Below are 16,606 nucleotides of genomic sequence, written 5' to 3' on the forward strand. Positions count from 1 at the left end.
CCATGTCTGGTTCTCTAATTGAGGGCCTAACTGTGTGGCAATAACAATAGAAAATGTCCTGGCAATCACTGCTGCCTTTTGTGTAAAACCACAGGTTTCTGCAGTGTCCCTGCTAACAGCAACTGCCTGGCTGCAGTAAATGACATCAGGCAAGGCTTCTGGAGTAGCCACACTGTGACACTAATTCCCACTGACTACAGTATAAAGAGCACCTGCTTGTGCAAGGGATGAATAATCCCACCATGCCAGCAGCCAACTGGAATGTGTTTTGCAATTCATGAACACCTGGAATGAAGTAGAGTTGGGATAGCATATAATGGCCTCTTGCTGTAATTATGTGTGTTGCAGGTGGATTTAAGAGAAATCCCTTCAAATATTGGCATCTTTTTTGGCATGGTGGTATTTAAGTACTAGTGAAAACATTGGCTCACAAAGTAATAATTAATTAATTGCAAGCAGATTTATATTCCTCAAAACTAGGTATCATGAGAACTTGAAACAAAAGTGGTAGGATTTCAAAAATTATTCCCGTTTAAAATGGGAAAATTGAAAAAAATCCAACAAAAATAGCACCTTCAAGAATTACACTGCTAAACCAAGAAGAAAAATTATTACAAACTGTTTGCTGCCCTTTTTTGTCTTTTTCTTGAGGGGTGAGTAGGCTATGTTGCTTTTGTGTTGCAATACTTGTCAAAGAAAGAATTTTTACTGATTCAGACTTGGTTTACTATGGCCCAGAAATGGCCCTGCCCAGCTCACCTGCTCAGAGGTTTTATAAAAGGCCACAGAGGCATTGACAAGTTTGAGCCTGTCCTCCATCTTCAGCATCAGCTGCTGCCAGTGCAGGGCCACCTTCTCAGCACATTCTCTGATGGCATCAGCATCATAATGTCCAGCCTGCAGCAACACTTCGGCCTTCTGCTGGACCTGCAGGGCACTCTGGTGTGTCTTCTGTAAGGAAGTGGCATGAAAGAGGGACTGTGTATGAGGGGAGGAAAGACAGGTTGTACAGATGTGCCAGATGTATGGTAGAAAGGTGAAGCGAGGCGTGAGCATGGGAATGCGAGAGAGTGAAATATTTTCAGAGTTATCTTCAGTTAACAGTCACTTTCTGCAAAGCATTTTAGTTTCAGTTATTCACACACATTTGCAACATGTTAATAAAGCTTGGAACATGTAAGCACTGCTAAGGTGGGTTGGCTCCACTGGTCAGCCTAGTGCCCCTTGGCAGTAACATGGGGCGGGGTCGCCAGGGGTCCATTCAGGGGTGCAGGCAGCTCCCACTGAGCTCTCACCCAGCCTCACTGCTGACTGCATCCCACACAATCTGCAGCCCAAAAGTAAGCTCTAAACAGCTGGCAAACTATGGGCCTAATCACCCCAATTCAGCTCTTGCCAGGCAGTTTACCTGGCATCAGCAGCTTTACTTGTGCAGTTGTTCAAAACATCAATCCCAGAAAATAAGATGTCTTACTAAAGGGCATGAACTTTATCACAAGTAGCAGCTTTATCACAAGATGCATTTCTGGAAGTCAGCTCACTCATACTGGAGATTAGACTTATGCTCTTACCTTTAAGGTCAGAGCTGGAGGAGTCAAACCATTAAGGAGGAGTCCTCTACAAGACGCATTTCTGGAAGTCAGTTCACTTATACTGGAGATTAGACTTATGCTCCTACCTTTAAGGTCAGAGCTGGGAGGAGTCAAACCATTAAGGAGGAGTCAAACCATTCTCTCCACCATTCCCCAGTTTACTCAGTAGCCCCTTTTCAAGCAGGACTGAGTTATTTGCCCCATTCCTCAGCCTGCACCAGCTCCTCCCAGAGTTACCAAGTGGTGGCTGTGTCTTCCTCTGTGGGCTGCTAAAATAGCCCCCATCCCTTCCCAGCTTCCTGAGTAACTGTTCAGACATGGTTAAGTTCAGTATTTGATTTTAATCTTCTGAACAGAAGCCCTAAAATCTCTCAGACTCCCCTGTGCTATGTCCCATTTGTAAATGCTGCTGACAAATTCTCATGTGATAGTTTTATGATCTAAGCCATGAACCTAGAAAAAAGCTTGAAATCATCTGGCAATACACTGATGAATAATGTAATGTAGAGAAAGCTATTAGGAAACAAAAAGGATTAATACTTGGCAGAAACTTAGGAAGATGTTCAAGAACAACTGGTTATATTTAATATCCAGCTGCTTTACTGATTTAGAATTGTAATACTTGTTTGAAATAGACTTTGAAGGATTTCAACTGAAAATCAATTCCACATCTAGAATGCTTTTAGAGAACAGTCTGCCTTGTGTGCTTTGCTGATCTATTCCCCATATTGAGCTTTAAATACTTTAAATATTTAATCTAGTGGTTTTTTTCTTTTTGAAAACTTATTTTCCCCTTACTATGGTGTAATCCTCTTCTCCCTCTGCAATTTGCATTCACCACCAAATGCAAGCACTTCCCTAATGTCAGAGGCTGTGATAACTCAGCCAGTGGGTGTCTTGTTCCCCACTGCTGTCTGGTGGTGGCTGCCAAGATATGGTCAGCACAGCTTGGTACCAGCCAGCTCATACAGAAATGATAAAAAACTTCTTCCTTTTCCTTTAGGAGCTGCAACAGCTGCTCCTTCATTACTCTAAGCAGAGCTGGACCAAAATAAGTCATTAGCTGAGATTTAAACTCTAGAATTATCAGCATCACTGTAATGTATATTGATTAGCTTCAAGTTTACCAGGAGACATCCCTTCCTCTTCCCCCCACCTCCCACCGCCAGTCAGGCATCTCTTCAAATCTCCATACTTGCAGAGTTTAAAGTTTGGTTTAGTTTTCAAGTATATGAGTATTTTCCAGCTGTTCTTTTCTCTAACAATCAATATAATCTGGGAAGCACACACACCTTTTAAGCTGGAACAGGAGAAAACAATGCTAGAAAGCAACCTCTTTCTAGCAGCTGACGTGAGCACACCCTGTGAGGGTTTGCTCACAATAACAGAGATATATGAAACACTGAGCTTCATTAGGAATCTTTTAGTGCCCTGCTTAGGGCAGATCTTAGCCCTTCACTGCCTTCTCATTCCAAGAAAAGCTGCTCAGAGCAGAGGCTCTTTCTCCTGGCCCTGTGAGTGAGGCAAATGGGTTGGCTCACAATCAGTTTCCAAGGGCCAGGTCAAAGATGTGCTGTTACTCCAGAGCAAGGAGACAATTCTTACAAATTGCCCCTCTTGCCTCTTTGTCAAAGTTGTTTGAGGATGAGAGTTGGAATGAGTTTCTTTTCTGGGGTTCATGAAAGGAAAGCTGAATGAAAGATTATTTAGTGTGAGAGCATTATCCACTAAAAAAATATTCACAAACAAATGCTGTGGAATGACCTCCAGACTGTGGATGTGGAAAGCAACTGACTTGACAAACTTTTCCCATTTCGGATCACTTTATGAATTTTAATCTTCTTAATTTTTTATCAAGGAAATTATCAGGAGATGCCTGAGTGTCATTTTCATGAATGGCAAAGCTGATATCTGGCAGCAGAAGAATTAGCTGCAGGTGAGAAATAATTTGTTTCACTATTAGCTGCTGGCTACATTACAAGTTTAATGATAAGTTGATTCTCTAAAGCCTCTAGAAAGCATTCAAGACAGCAGTGATTGATGCCCATGAGATAACCTTTTGTGTGATGTTCACCTGGGAAGGAGAAACAAAGAGGAGTTGCTGGTGTTACCTCTATTGCCAGCTGAAACTGCTCGTGCTCCCGCTGGAGCTGCTCAGCCTCCGACAGGGAGCTGGCGTTGACCAGGCTGGCGTTGAGCATCGACTCCCCGTTCCTGATCCAGCCAAGCACCTGCAAACAAAGGGTGTGCTCAGTGAAAGGTGCACTCAGTACCAGGGTTTATGCAGTCACCTCTCAGAAAATGCTTCAGCCTGCCTGAACAAGTGTGAGCAGAAAGAAATCTTTCCTGTGAACAGAAAGAAATCCTAGCATAAGGTCTTAATAACATGCAGTTTTAAGAGGCAAAGATCTTATTGAAAAAGTTGTTGCTTGAAGAATTAAATTCCCTTTACATGGATATTTGGATAGCAAAGAACACTCATTTTCAAGGTTTGATCACAAAAATGAATGGGCTCCTATGCAAATACCCCAGGGCAAAACCACAACACATAATGAAGAAGATTTGGATTTAAACATCTTTTCAAATTTCCGACAGGAATCACAGACGTTGAAACACCTTTCTGCTTCACTTGCCTGTGTGTCTTTCACACAAAAGTCTGAGCTTTGTGGGGAGGAGGGAGAGGACACAGTTGGATTAATTCGACATGGAGTTAAGATGCAGTTAGAGTTTTCACCTGCACACAGCTAGGAAAAAGTGTCAAATCTTTTATTTTGTGGTTAATCAAGAGGCTTTACTTCAGACATGTTAAAATTATTTGTAGACATGCAATCCATGCTGTAATGACTGCAGAATCACATCCTAAATGTACATAATTAATCCATCAAGCTTGTACTCACTCATTTAAGCAGCAACATTTTCTGCTATTTTAAGACACGTGTTTAGGAAATTAGCACCCAGAACACACATGCAAGGTCTTTCTTGTGTTGTCTCAAAGCCTTTTTTCTGCCTGTGAAGGTGTCATATTAGTCCAGTAAAGCCAGAAAGTTGCTGAGTCCAATTCACAGATCCACAGGAAATCCTGATTGCTCAATCACTGCCCTAAACTTAGCTCATGATTTCCAAAATTGACTTTGCTGCAATAGTCTACACGGCAATTTCCTTTTTGTACTATAATTTTCTACAAGTGATCCATTAATTGCCTGGAGGAAACGGGGATTTTTTTATTGCTTTGTTTTTCATCCCTACATCGTGCATCACCCTAGTTAGTGCCATTCAGTTCCCTGTAGGGTAAAAAATGAGTTTTCCCTAGGAGAAAAAAAGGAGACATCTATACATGTAGCTGACCCTAATTTGTAGAAAATTACATTCTGCTTAGTACAACAGTGTGGAAGATGTAATTTCATTTGTTTCTCTTTCATCAGCAGGTGTAATTGTTCCTGTGGTAAATGCATCACACATTTAAAGAAAAAGCAGTGGAGTTATCATGTGGAAATTGTATTGTCTGGCATTTTCTATAATCCATCAGACTTGAACCCTGCATTATTACCAACTCCATGGTACCAAACTCTGAAGTTACCCAAAGGATCACTGTACCTGGGAAAGGCCTGAATTGAGGACATCATGAGGCAAGATACGTTTTCATGTTTTACATACTGCAATACACCCAGCACTGGACTATTTGGAATGTAGAAAATACTGAGTGTGTATGCTAAAAATATAGCATTTTTTGTTCCTCTGTGGAACATCTTTCATTTCAGCTGAGTTTTTCAAAAACTGTCACTGACAGTTTGACACAGATTTCACACAAATATTTGAGCCTCTAAATAGTGAAACATCTGAAAAAAATATATGGAAACTCAGTCTTAAAACAAAGCGACTTGATTAGGAAAAGAGACCACACAACCAGTCTGCCAGGCTTCCTCTTGTGTTAACAACACATATTCATCTCTGTTCAAGAGTCTTGCAGACTCAAATTATCCAGGGGAAAGCAGTTCAGGAGGACTGGTGGCTTCCATGTGCCAGCAGTGCTGCCAGCACCACTCCTGACCAAGGCTGCTGCCACCCCTGAGTAGCTGCCCCCTCTCCCTCCCCCAAAGTGTGTGGTTGGACACCCATTCTGGGGGTCCTACATCCCCCTTTTCAGGCCCAAGGAGCACCCAAGCACTAGCAAATTTTGTTTGGAAGCATTTACACAGTGACCCCTGTCTACTTTGACAAGTCTGGCTCTTCAGTGTTGGAGCCTCATCTGAGATTTGCATCAGCTGCTTTCATAGTAATGTTTCTGTCTTACTTGTGTTGTTTACATATAGTAAGGAAAAAAAAATTCAGTTGTACAACCAAAGCTTCTTAAGTCTAAGTTCAAAACCCCTGCAGAGACATTCCTTGTGTCCCTGGTTTAGAACTGGCTGGAAGGGGGCAGTTACACATTTGTATCTGGTTTACAAGACCTGCTCACAAAGTGACTTTACTCATATAGTGCTTAATACCTACTCATTAAAATATATAGAATACAGGACCAAAGCACTTCTATGATTATTTCCTATATTAATAGTTTCACCATTACTTTGCAATGTGCAGCCAGGCCGACCCTAAAAGACAGCTTAAAAAAGATATTTTCTACAAATTACAGATTTTATCAGCTTTGTAGAAGCAATGACTAAATAATTCTGGGGTTAAATAAATCTTCAAAGACTTTCTTATACATCCTAACAATTTTTTATAACTGAGAAGCAGAAACAATTTTATGGGTTCTTATATAAAAGCCACTTGTCACTGGAGAACAGTTTTACTTCAAGGCATGGGTTGTTTAACAGGGCAACCACCACAACTTTGAAACAACTCCCACCTCTGACTCCAATTTGCTTTAGAGAGGCTGTGCTCCTGTACAGGGGTTCTCTGTAATTAAATAATAGTACCAAATTCTTCTAAAACCCTTAATTTCTTCCCTGGAACTCTGCCATCTTCACTGAGCACAGAGTCAGACTCTACAGGAAGAATAAAGATTGAGGCACCCCTTGTGCAACCATCCTTAAGAAATGGGAGCTCTGTACCACGCAGTGCTTTTGTCTACTGCTCAGTTTAGTCAGAATATTTCTAAAAATGTTTCTTCATGTTTCTAAAAAAGACTTAGGCCCTTGCTATGGATATCTGTCCAGTCAGATTTTCAAGTTGAGAAGACAAAACAATCTAAGTGAATCTTTTACAACTCCAGACTCTTTGCAGCTTCCTTCAAAAGCTTTTACTAACACAGACCCAACCATCAAGGACAGCTTCTGGTAATTTTAACCATGTTTAAAACTTCATCCATTTCCCAGGAGCTATTTGACATTAGATTAGGAAAAAACAAATATATTCAGTGTCTCTCAAATGACTATTTCCCATCATCCTTTTGGCATATATAGTTTGAAGCAAATCTAATGCCAAACAGCAAAAGTAAATGGATAACAAGCACATCAAAAGGATTAAATATATCTTCAAAACAACCTGGAAAGCAAGTGTAATGGGACACCTTGAGGATATCTTGGAGCAAATTAGGTCAAGTTCAAAACTTATTTAAAAAAAAAAAAACCCAAACCATACAAAGATAAATTAAGGGGATAGGGAAGCCAAACAGCTGCAGGCACAGCATTAGAGTTTGTTTTTTTAAACTGATCTCCACAAATCTATTCTGTCATTACTTTTATGTAAGCAGTCCAAGCTCTATAGTTTCTGTCAGAAATGAGTAGGATCCAAATGAGGGAAAATCAGGCTTGGGCAGAATTTTTCTTAATAACAAAGACCTTGTGAATTACTGATCTTTTCTATTTCCACTCTAAAGCAGTTCACAGAACATCTCATTTGGAATTGTTCCACTTTAACGGCCCCAAACGTCAATTCATTGTCTTGGCATTCAAACCCTTGGTGCATATGATATAAAGCAGAAATCTCTGGTAAATGAAACTTAAATAGATAGAGACAGTTTAAAGACTTTTTATTTCCATGAGCCATTATATCAAAATGCAAACACATGTACATGTAGCAGCTTTGACCAATTTTACTATGTCAGCAGAACTTAACACAGCTACAGGAGGTGTCTTGCAACAACCACATCTCAACTCATTCACAAGAGAAAGAGCAATTTGGTAATGAGATCATCCATCATCTCAGATGCACTAAACTGAAAGTGAAGGGAACCTGGACCAGACTGGAGATGAACTACAAGCCAAAATCAATACATTTCCCAATTTCACTAAACGGCTGGGAATATGACTCATCTACAGGAAACCAAATAGATAAGACACAGAAATATTTTAACTTGCCTCTTTCTAAGGGAGATTGTAGCTATGGTAATTTATAGGTTAACAAGCAAAGGGGTGCTTAGTATTCAGCTGAACAAATAAAATGTTTTTTCACTACTGGTTTGCTGGGAGGTCACATAATAACAAAGGCTCTGATGGTCTCAAGCTCTGTTAAGGAAATACTAATTCAAGGCAGCTGTTCTCTCACAGTAAGTATTAGCTCAGTCTTATAACCATTTCCTTTGGGTAGATTTCAGTTGTAAAATAGTTAAGCAGACATTTGATAATAAGGCAAATAACATCAGGTACCTGCAGAAAGTGCTGCACTGCCACTGAATGGCTGCAGGAGCAGCCACAGGGCTGACTGCACTTCATCCCAGACAAGTGGGCAACCTGCAGCTTTAGCCTTTCTGCTACACATGAAACTCCTCTCTGCTTTCTGTCATAAGTTAAAATGGCTCTGCTGTACCAGAAATCTATCACATACACCTCCAGGCTTAGCTAAGCTAAGAAACTTCAGGAACCTATAGAAAAAAAATGTATATACTTCATAATCATGTTAAGATGGTGATTATAAATATCACAGAGTGTTTCTGGGTTTTGCTTGGCTTGTTTTCTTTTTTTTTTTTTCAGAAGAAAGCCAAGCAGTCTACAGAGCTCCAGAACTTTGTGAGAAGCTGATCTTCAATAATCACAAATGTAAAATGACCATATTTTAAAAATAAAAATTAGGAGAGTTCTGTGCTACTTCTAGGTAGAGCTGAAAAATATTCACATCAAAGCAGACTTTGAAAGAAAATGTATACACTGCTGTTAGTGTTGCCAGTTTGCTGAGTGTAAAGGATTTTCTTTTTTGCTGGCAATGATAAAGCAATTAAGATAAAGCATCACTCATTCTGTCTTCAAAAGTGAATATTTATGATCATATGTACTAAGCATTCAGAGAGTATGTGTATGTGTTTTAGTAAACAAATGAGCAGATATCTCTCATGAACACCTTGTAGTATTTGGACACTTGTCCCAACACCACTCCCCAACCCACCTATTTGTATAGTTAAATGGAAAACTGAGTATTTCAGATGTCTGGAAAAACATTTTTGGTTTTCCTGATGAAACCAAGAACATTCAATAAAAAGACAGACATAAACTAGAGTGTGAAGCCACCTTTGGGCTAGGAAGTAGGAAGTGTAATGTTATCCTGTGCAGCAAAGGAAAACAAACACAAGGCATCCAAATTAAATATTAGAGAAAACCAAGGGAGGCAGAACATGACTGCCTATGCTAGGATGAAATCTGAAAGAAAGACGATGTAATAATACTAAGAGGTCTAAACAAGTCCTGGGATCTAGAGACCACTGACAGATTTTTTTAAATCACCAGAAGATGTTAAAGATTCCTTCAAGACAACAGATGTATAGCAATAAATGAAAAGGTGAAACTACTATAATTTCATACTTAGGCCTCACAGCTCAGTTTCCTTTGCTTTGGGCCTGTTTTTCACCTCAGCTTAAATCTGGGTCACAAATCAATTTTATTCCCAGAACACTTGGAATCTGAGGCTGTTTCTCCAATTGAGAAGCTACATGGTCAGTTTTGCACAGAATTCCCATAATTACTCAGAAGCCAAAAACATGCACAGTTGGGAGAGCAGAACCCCTTCTTATTTGCAAAGGGCCTTTCTGTAACCTGTCAGCAAATCTACTACTGTTAAGGAAAGAGGGATTTAGACTGCCCACCTAAAGGTTTGTCCCTTGGCAGACACTGGCTTAGCAGTGTGAATGTATGTAATGGCTGAAAACCCCCTCAAGCCCCTCATGTGTGGTTAAAACTCTCACCTGCTTGACCTCAGCCTGGAGGTGCCGGAGCTGCAGGCACTGCTCTAACCTCTTGTGAGTTTGGTCAGCGTTCAGCTCCAGCTCGTGCTGCTTCTCATGAAGGAATTCCAGCAGTTCTTGAACCTGGGTTGCAAGATCAATGTCTTTTTCACAGATCAGCTCAATGCCTGTAACATGTAGAGAGAGAGAGAGAGATTATTGCACTTGAAATTTCAATTTTGCATAACTGGAAGCTTCAAAATTTTTTGCCACTCAACACATTGATTTGCAACTGAGTAATTCTTTCTCACTTAACTTTCTCACATGAAATATTTGGCTTTCACAGTTCCCTGATCTTCATCACTACATTTTTCTACAAAGTGGTGTTTCTCTGGTGGCAATTGGTCATCTGACTCACCAGCATCTGGTCAGTTGGACTGACTTAAGCACAGTCTTGCTTGCATGAACATCAAATTTTAAAAACAGAAAAATCCTCAGTTTTTTAGGGCAATTAATAAACTTATACTATATAAATGCATGTTGAAAAAAAACTAGAGAAAAGAGATAAGGAAGAAAATAGAAAAGTCAAATAGATCTACAGTAATACTACAAGTGCAGGAACTCCATAGAGAAAACCTTTTTCTATCTGGATGGTTGTAGAGGAACATCAACAATGAATTAGTTTAAATCAGACTTTAGTTCATTCAGAATTATTCCACAGACTGACTTCTGTCCAATCCTCACACAGCAGACAGAAAGGATGTCTTAGTACCACATCTCCCTCCCTTGCATCCCTTGCTAACCCCTCAAAGGCCTGGTCTGATTTCATGGCCTTGACTTGATCAGGAGATTGAAATAGAGACTTCCTGAGGCCCTTCCTACCTCCTGAATGTTTTTCTGACACTGTGAGCCTTGTGTGCAGTGTTTGCATGAAATACAGTGCAGAGTTTCACACCTTCCTTCTGGGTGCCACTGATGTGATTGGGACGCTGGGTTCGCCACCAGCGCAACTGGAAAGTTTGGCCTGGAGGAAATATGATGTCATCCCATGTTACTGCAGTCCCTGGGATTGCAAACTAATAAAGACCTGACTCTTCCCTTATGAAGGTTTACTGGAATTTTGCCATTGGCCTTGAAGCAGGAAGGATAAGGAACCTAACATAAAAATAATATGATTGCAGTAATGCTGAGAAAACACTGCACTTTCCTCCAAAGCCATTTGATTTAACAGAATAATTTAGGATTAAAAAAGAAATGTGTTAATTAGAAGCTGCTGAAAAAAGTCTTGGACACTATTTTTGAAAACCATTTAGAAAGTTGTCTTTACCTCCCTCTTTATCCTCCTCAGAGACTCATGACTTTCATTCAGCAGTATCTACACAGTACAGCACACAAAATAAATACGACCTTATTACTAACCCTATCCCTTTTCCTGGTTTCTGGTTTTATCAGAAAAAGCACATGGGAATGCAAATGATTGGCTTATTCCCTTTCCCAGCCAAAACAAAACAGTTCCTTCATTACCAAATAAAGTGGAATGGCCCCTGGCTTCTCATTTAAAACTGGAAATTTAATATATGTTTCTATTCTTGGGAGTGAAGTTCTTTTCAATTGCCAGACACCAGGCATTGTTGCTGCAATTAGGGTGCATATGGTTCTGTATCCTGAGGACATGATGGCTTTTTGTATGCTTGACTTCACCGCACCTATTGGATATTAAATGCACAGCTTTGCCTCCCGCACACTCAGCTGGTGCAGCTCTGATCGTGCTAACTCATCAGCAGCAACCAGGGAACTGCCTGGGATGCTATCCAAGGGCAGTGTGTGCTCCCCATGATGAATGATCTGCCCTTTCCTGCTTGTCATATGTCACGCAGATTTATTCTGCGGTGCCAGCACATGCGGTGAGAGCGCTTTTTCTTCTCAAGTATTGGTTGGCAAAACAGAAAGCCTTGTTTCCCGAATAATTTCATACATATTATCTTTACATTGTGTTTTGACAGCTAGAAAAGCACAGCTGACTTTCTGATAAAATGAACTTGGTTGCCATTTTCTTCTACTGCTTCAAACAGTGCAGCAGATGTCAAGTGAGTGATATTGAATTGAAAATGTTTTTAAAAAATCCTACAGGAAAGAGTACTGAGCCACACTAACTGGCATCCTACAAAACATACATTAGTGACACCTGAACTGATTGCAATGTGAGATAGAATTCAGTCTAGGGAAGAGGTATTGCTTTTTAACCCATACAAAACTGTTCTGAAACTGCTTTAAACCTGCTTTATGCTGAAATATTAAGAGCCTGTGACAGCAGAGTTTATATTCTCTTCTTTGCAATATAAACTACAGTTATAATTAACTATAAAGGACATCACAAAGCAAATGAAATAGATTTCTGTTTCCCTTTTAAGCAATGCAACAGTTGGAAAAGAGGTGAACAATGTTATCTTGATGACCAGGAAGCAAAAGGACTTTGAATCTTACACGTATCAGGCAGGTACTGAATAAATATCCCCAACTTCAGCTCTACAGTGTATTTCAGGTTTGACTTAAAACAATTTGTCTAAGATACTAAAAGGAGCTCTGTAAACCATTAGAGACCCCCAGCTGGGGGCTCATTATGACACTGATATTGACAATGAAAATGGACTTTATTAATCAAATAAATTTGCACAATCAATTAACCAGCTATTAGAGTGTAACTGCTTTTCATGTCTAGAATCAGACTAACTAAGGTGCATATGCTAATAAATTACCTGAGCATGTCATCACCACAGCTTGGGCCCAAGTGCTGAATTACTCCTGAATAATTATCCTAATCTTTCTGTGGGAAATGAGTTTCTCAAAAGTGTCCAAGTTGTCACTTTTGGAAACACCAGGCTCCTTCAACATACTGAGTTAGGCATCCAGAAAAATCAATAACCATTTCTGAGAGTATTTACTCACATATTTAGCTTTGCTATCAACAGTAGAGCTAAAATCAAACAGGAAAAATAGCAGAGAGGTTCCTTGAAACAAAAAGGGCTGGCTCATTAGAAACTCCAGTCTTGTTGAGAACATGACTATAATATTCTCTACATACAAATATGATTCCTGATTGACACAGATTTTAGCGACGATTTGCAAGTACTGCAAAATTTCAGGAAATGCAACCTGACTTCCAGATCTTGCCTATTCCCTAACAAAACCAAACATTTCTTTAAAAAATAATTATTGCAATGGAGAAAACAGTCTAATCCAGGCTCACTTACATTTGCTGGAGTATTGGAAGGAATCACAGGAACATAGCCCTGAGCTGGATGGAACTTTGGAAATACTGGGCTTGCAGAGAAGCCTGATTGTGTGGATGCCCTCAATATCCACAGTCTGACCTGGTGCATCACAGAACCACTGGATTTATTGTACCAACATAAGAATGTTCACAGGGAATTGCCAGACACTCCACAGCCTAGTAAGGGTCAGTGCTCCAAGTCTGCATCAGACATGCAAAAATCATGGCTGAATGTCCAAAACCTTCTTTTTCTACCTCAAGACTTCCAAGTGAAAAAGACATCATAAATGGCAGCACATGGATATAATTTTATCTGACAGACTTGCTGGCTTAAAGACCTCCAAGACAAAAGAGAGAGTGATCAAAACCAAGTCAGTCTCCTGTGTGGCATGTTGAAAAGAATAAAGCTCAAAGAGAGTTATAGGGAAGGGAAGAAACTTGGTCAATTAAGGGTGGCTGGTTAGGCAGAATGGCTCTGGAAAATCACATTTTTTCTGGTTCTTATCTTCTCTGGCTACAGGTGAGTTTTGATCGTAGCAGCGGTGACAGTGTACAATAGGAAGCAGCAATAGCAGCTGATTTCCCAGAACCTCTGCAGGTTTCCAGCTCTGGCAGTTAAGAACAATCATCCCCTACCCTATACCCTGAATGGCTATGATAAAGGATTCAGGAAGAGGGAGTAAAATTCAATCACTTTTTTATGAAGTATAACTGTTCTTTACTGAAGAAAGGAGCAGTAGGCTCCCAAGTACTACCTTTCTCCCTTATTTTTCCATTCTCCCAGCATTTAGCATTCCATGCATACTAGACATGGCCATTACCTTTGATTTACTATAGTTACTCTACATCCCCATGGGACTTCTGCTTCCCTGCTTTTGAGAGCAGTGGATTTTTATTAGGTAGGCTTCATAGAAAGTGGCCTCAGAGAATCTTACAAAAACATTTTACAGGTCAATTCATTGAGTTGCTAACCTTTTGTCAGCAATCCAAAAGAAGTTGTTTCTAACTTCTTGACAAACACAGAATTTATTTTTTATTTTCTAAAACTCAGTCACTGAGGCTCCTGACCGTGCTCTGTTCTGGATCATATTCTTTACCTCCCATGGATTCCTTCCAGGATGGAAAAACAAACAGACAAAAGAGCACAAACATCTTAACCAATGCCTTAGGAGGAGTTTCCTAACTCAGAATTCAGGGAGGCTGAAGCACAGGGCCAGGCATCGTGTGGGCAGATCTCAGGCTCACAGAATGCACCAGATTATCTAGTTCACAACATCCACTTGAAGCAGTCCTCAAGGCTCTGTTGAGTGCAGCCTGCGAAATCAGGCTCGATACTGCCAGATTGTTCTGAAGGTAGGTGCCTAGAGGTAAAATGTTTGCCAAAGGATAATACCATAAAATCCTTTTTATTTCAAACGAGGGAAAGAACAGGAACTGCTCTTGCTTTGCAATCTTTCCAAACATTTTAGAAGGTTAAAGCACTACATAAGTAACATTCACCTCTGGGCTTTATGCAGTGATTAATCTGAATTATGATATTCCTTTTCCAGATGCAAAATCCAAGGAAACAAAAATTTTGACTCTTAGGATGTATTAGAAATTCTCTTATGCTGAGAAGCAGAGCAAAATCAGACAGACTCCCTCCCAAAATGAATCAAAACTTTCATTTAAGAGCACATCTCAAAGGGCTTTTTTACACCCAAGTTGCTACCTTTAAGTGCACTCTGAAAAGGAGAATTCCAGTATGGTTTATCATATTCCCTTTTTACACAAAACAATTCCAAATAGAACTGGCTGGAAACAAGAGTTCCATTTCATTACTGGTTTCAGGGCTCTCATGTTTGGATTCTTTCCCAGAGGACCCTTGGATAACTAGATTCTTTCTCCTCTTACTCTCTCTCTCTCTCTTACCCTTGGGCATGTCTGCATCCTGAAATGGGGAACAGGGAAAAGGCACTTGAGTCTGCAGAGAATGAAGCCAGACCATCTGGTCAGTTTGACTCTCACTAAAGTCAATTTGCAGTAGGATTAACAAGCTTAGGAGTCTAGAATGACTACACTGCATCCAGACCTGAGGTCTGACTGCCCAGCTCAAGGATCTGTAGCTCTTAACTTCAGTGCTTGTTTCTGAGCTGGAGCAAGGACAAGGAGCTTGTCTTGCCCTTCCCTCCCCATCCAATTTGGAGTCAATCACACACTCCATCCTGCAGCTGTGAAACTTTCTGAATGAAACTTGAAATTCAGCTTCATTTCCTCAATGAGTTTCAGTCTCAAAGAAATAGCAGGTTTTTACATAAAATCCTGAATCAGAATTCTCAAAACTTGTGGAACAGTTCTGGGAGTGGAGAGACAGGTATTTGCCTACACTTATGTTAAAAGCTTATTTGATATGTAATGTGGTATTTCGGCTTGCTATGCATTTTGGGGGTTTGGGCTTTTTCATGGTTTGGTTTTTTTTTTTCCATGTAAAATAGAGATCAAATTGTTCTCACCTGAAGCCTGGACCTCCATGATGTATTGGTGCAAGTCTTGCCCCTGCTGGATGACTTCAAAGGTCATGTTGTTCATGGCCAGTTTCCGCTCAGTGTGACGCTGCAATCGCTGCTCAGCCAGAGTGAGATCCTCGGTGTTGAAATCATTCATTTGCCTCAGCAGATCTTCATTCCAAGCATCCAGCTCTGCTGTAACCTTCATGGGCAGAAGACGCACTCAGGATCAATGAAATATCTTACTCTCAAACAACGTTTGGATCAGAAAATACTTCGCATTTTGACTCTGATCCAGAAACCTTCAAACTCCAGATCCTGCCCACTTGATGGTGACACTTCACATTTTTCTTAGGTGAGGATCCATGAAAAGATTATCAGTCCAACAAAAACTGTCACCTTCCTTTTCCCTTACATATCCCAAATGACACTGGAAGAGAATACCCACTATATTCTCCTTGATGATAGAACAAATGTTTCTGAATATATTCAAATTAAATGAAAAAATAATGCTTCCAGAATTACAAAATGCCCTGCAACCACACAATCCCAAAATGGCCTGAATGTTTCTAAAACATTCATTTTGCAACACATTATATGTTACATATCACAGATGTAATGCACAACACAGAAACATCACACTCAAGGTTTAGGTGAATCATCTACAGATCCACAAATGAAACCTGGCTGTAACCAAAGACCTGCCAGTACCTCCTGGGAACATGCAAAATCTTCTTTGCTTTCTCTGCTTCCTAATTGTGACACACAGGCTGATGATTTTAGCAGTCCATTTATTGTATCTTCTGCATTTTACATCTTTCTCCACAGAAGCCAGCTGGTATCAAAGTCCTCCAGTTTTGCCTGAGCAATTAAAGCAAGATCTGGTGTCCACCTAAGCAGCCCAGTCTCACCTCAACCTAGGTTCTGCTGCTGCAGGCAAAAAAGAGGGAATTGTGCTAATGACAATGAATGAGGGAGGGGGGACAAGGGAAATGGGAATTAAGTTGTACAGTGCAGAATACAAGTCTTAGAAGGATTGAAAATGATTAAATAAATGGCTTAATTCTGATTAATAGGTCAATTCCTCAGCTAAATAGCTAAATTCAGGAGAGCTAAAAGTAGATATCTACATTCCCACTTGTACACATTATGATGCAGTGAAAAG

At 40.1% G+C, this 16,606-nt stretch overlaps 1 protein-coding gene across 1 annotated transcript in view; it reads right to left on the bottom strand.

Annotated features, from left to right (window-relative positions):
* LOC102031426 (kalirin RhoGEF kinase) overlaps window positions 1-16,606 on the bottom strand; it is a 178,479-nt gene that overhangs the window by 17,855 nt on the left and 144,018 nt on the right. The window contains 4 exon segments of the mRNA XM_031057685.1: window positions 760-951; window positions 3,704-3,823; window positions 9,706-9,872; window positions 15,448-15,643. Of these exon segments, the coding sequence (XP_030913545.1) occupies window positions 760-951; window positions 3,704-3,823; window positions 9,706-9,872; window positions 15,448-15,643 (675 nt within the window).

The sequence above is a fragment of the Geospiza fortis genome, unplaced genomic scaffold (assembly GCF_000277835.1).
Source record: "Geospiza fortis unplaced genomic scaffold, GeoFor_1.0 scaffold112, whole genome shotgun sequence".
NCBI classification, from domain to species: domain Eukaryota; kingdom Metazoa; phylum Chordata; class Aves; order Passeriformes; family Thraupidae; genus Geospiza; species Geospiza fortis.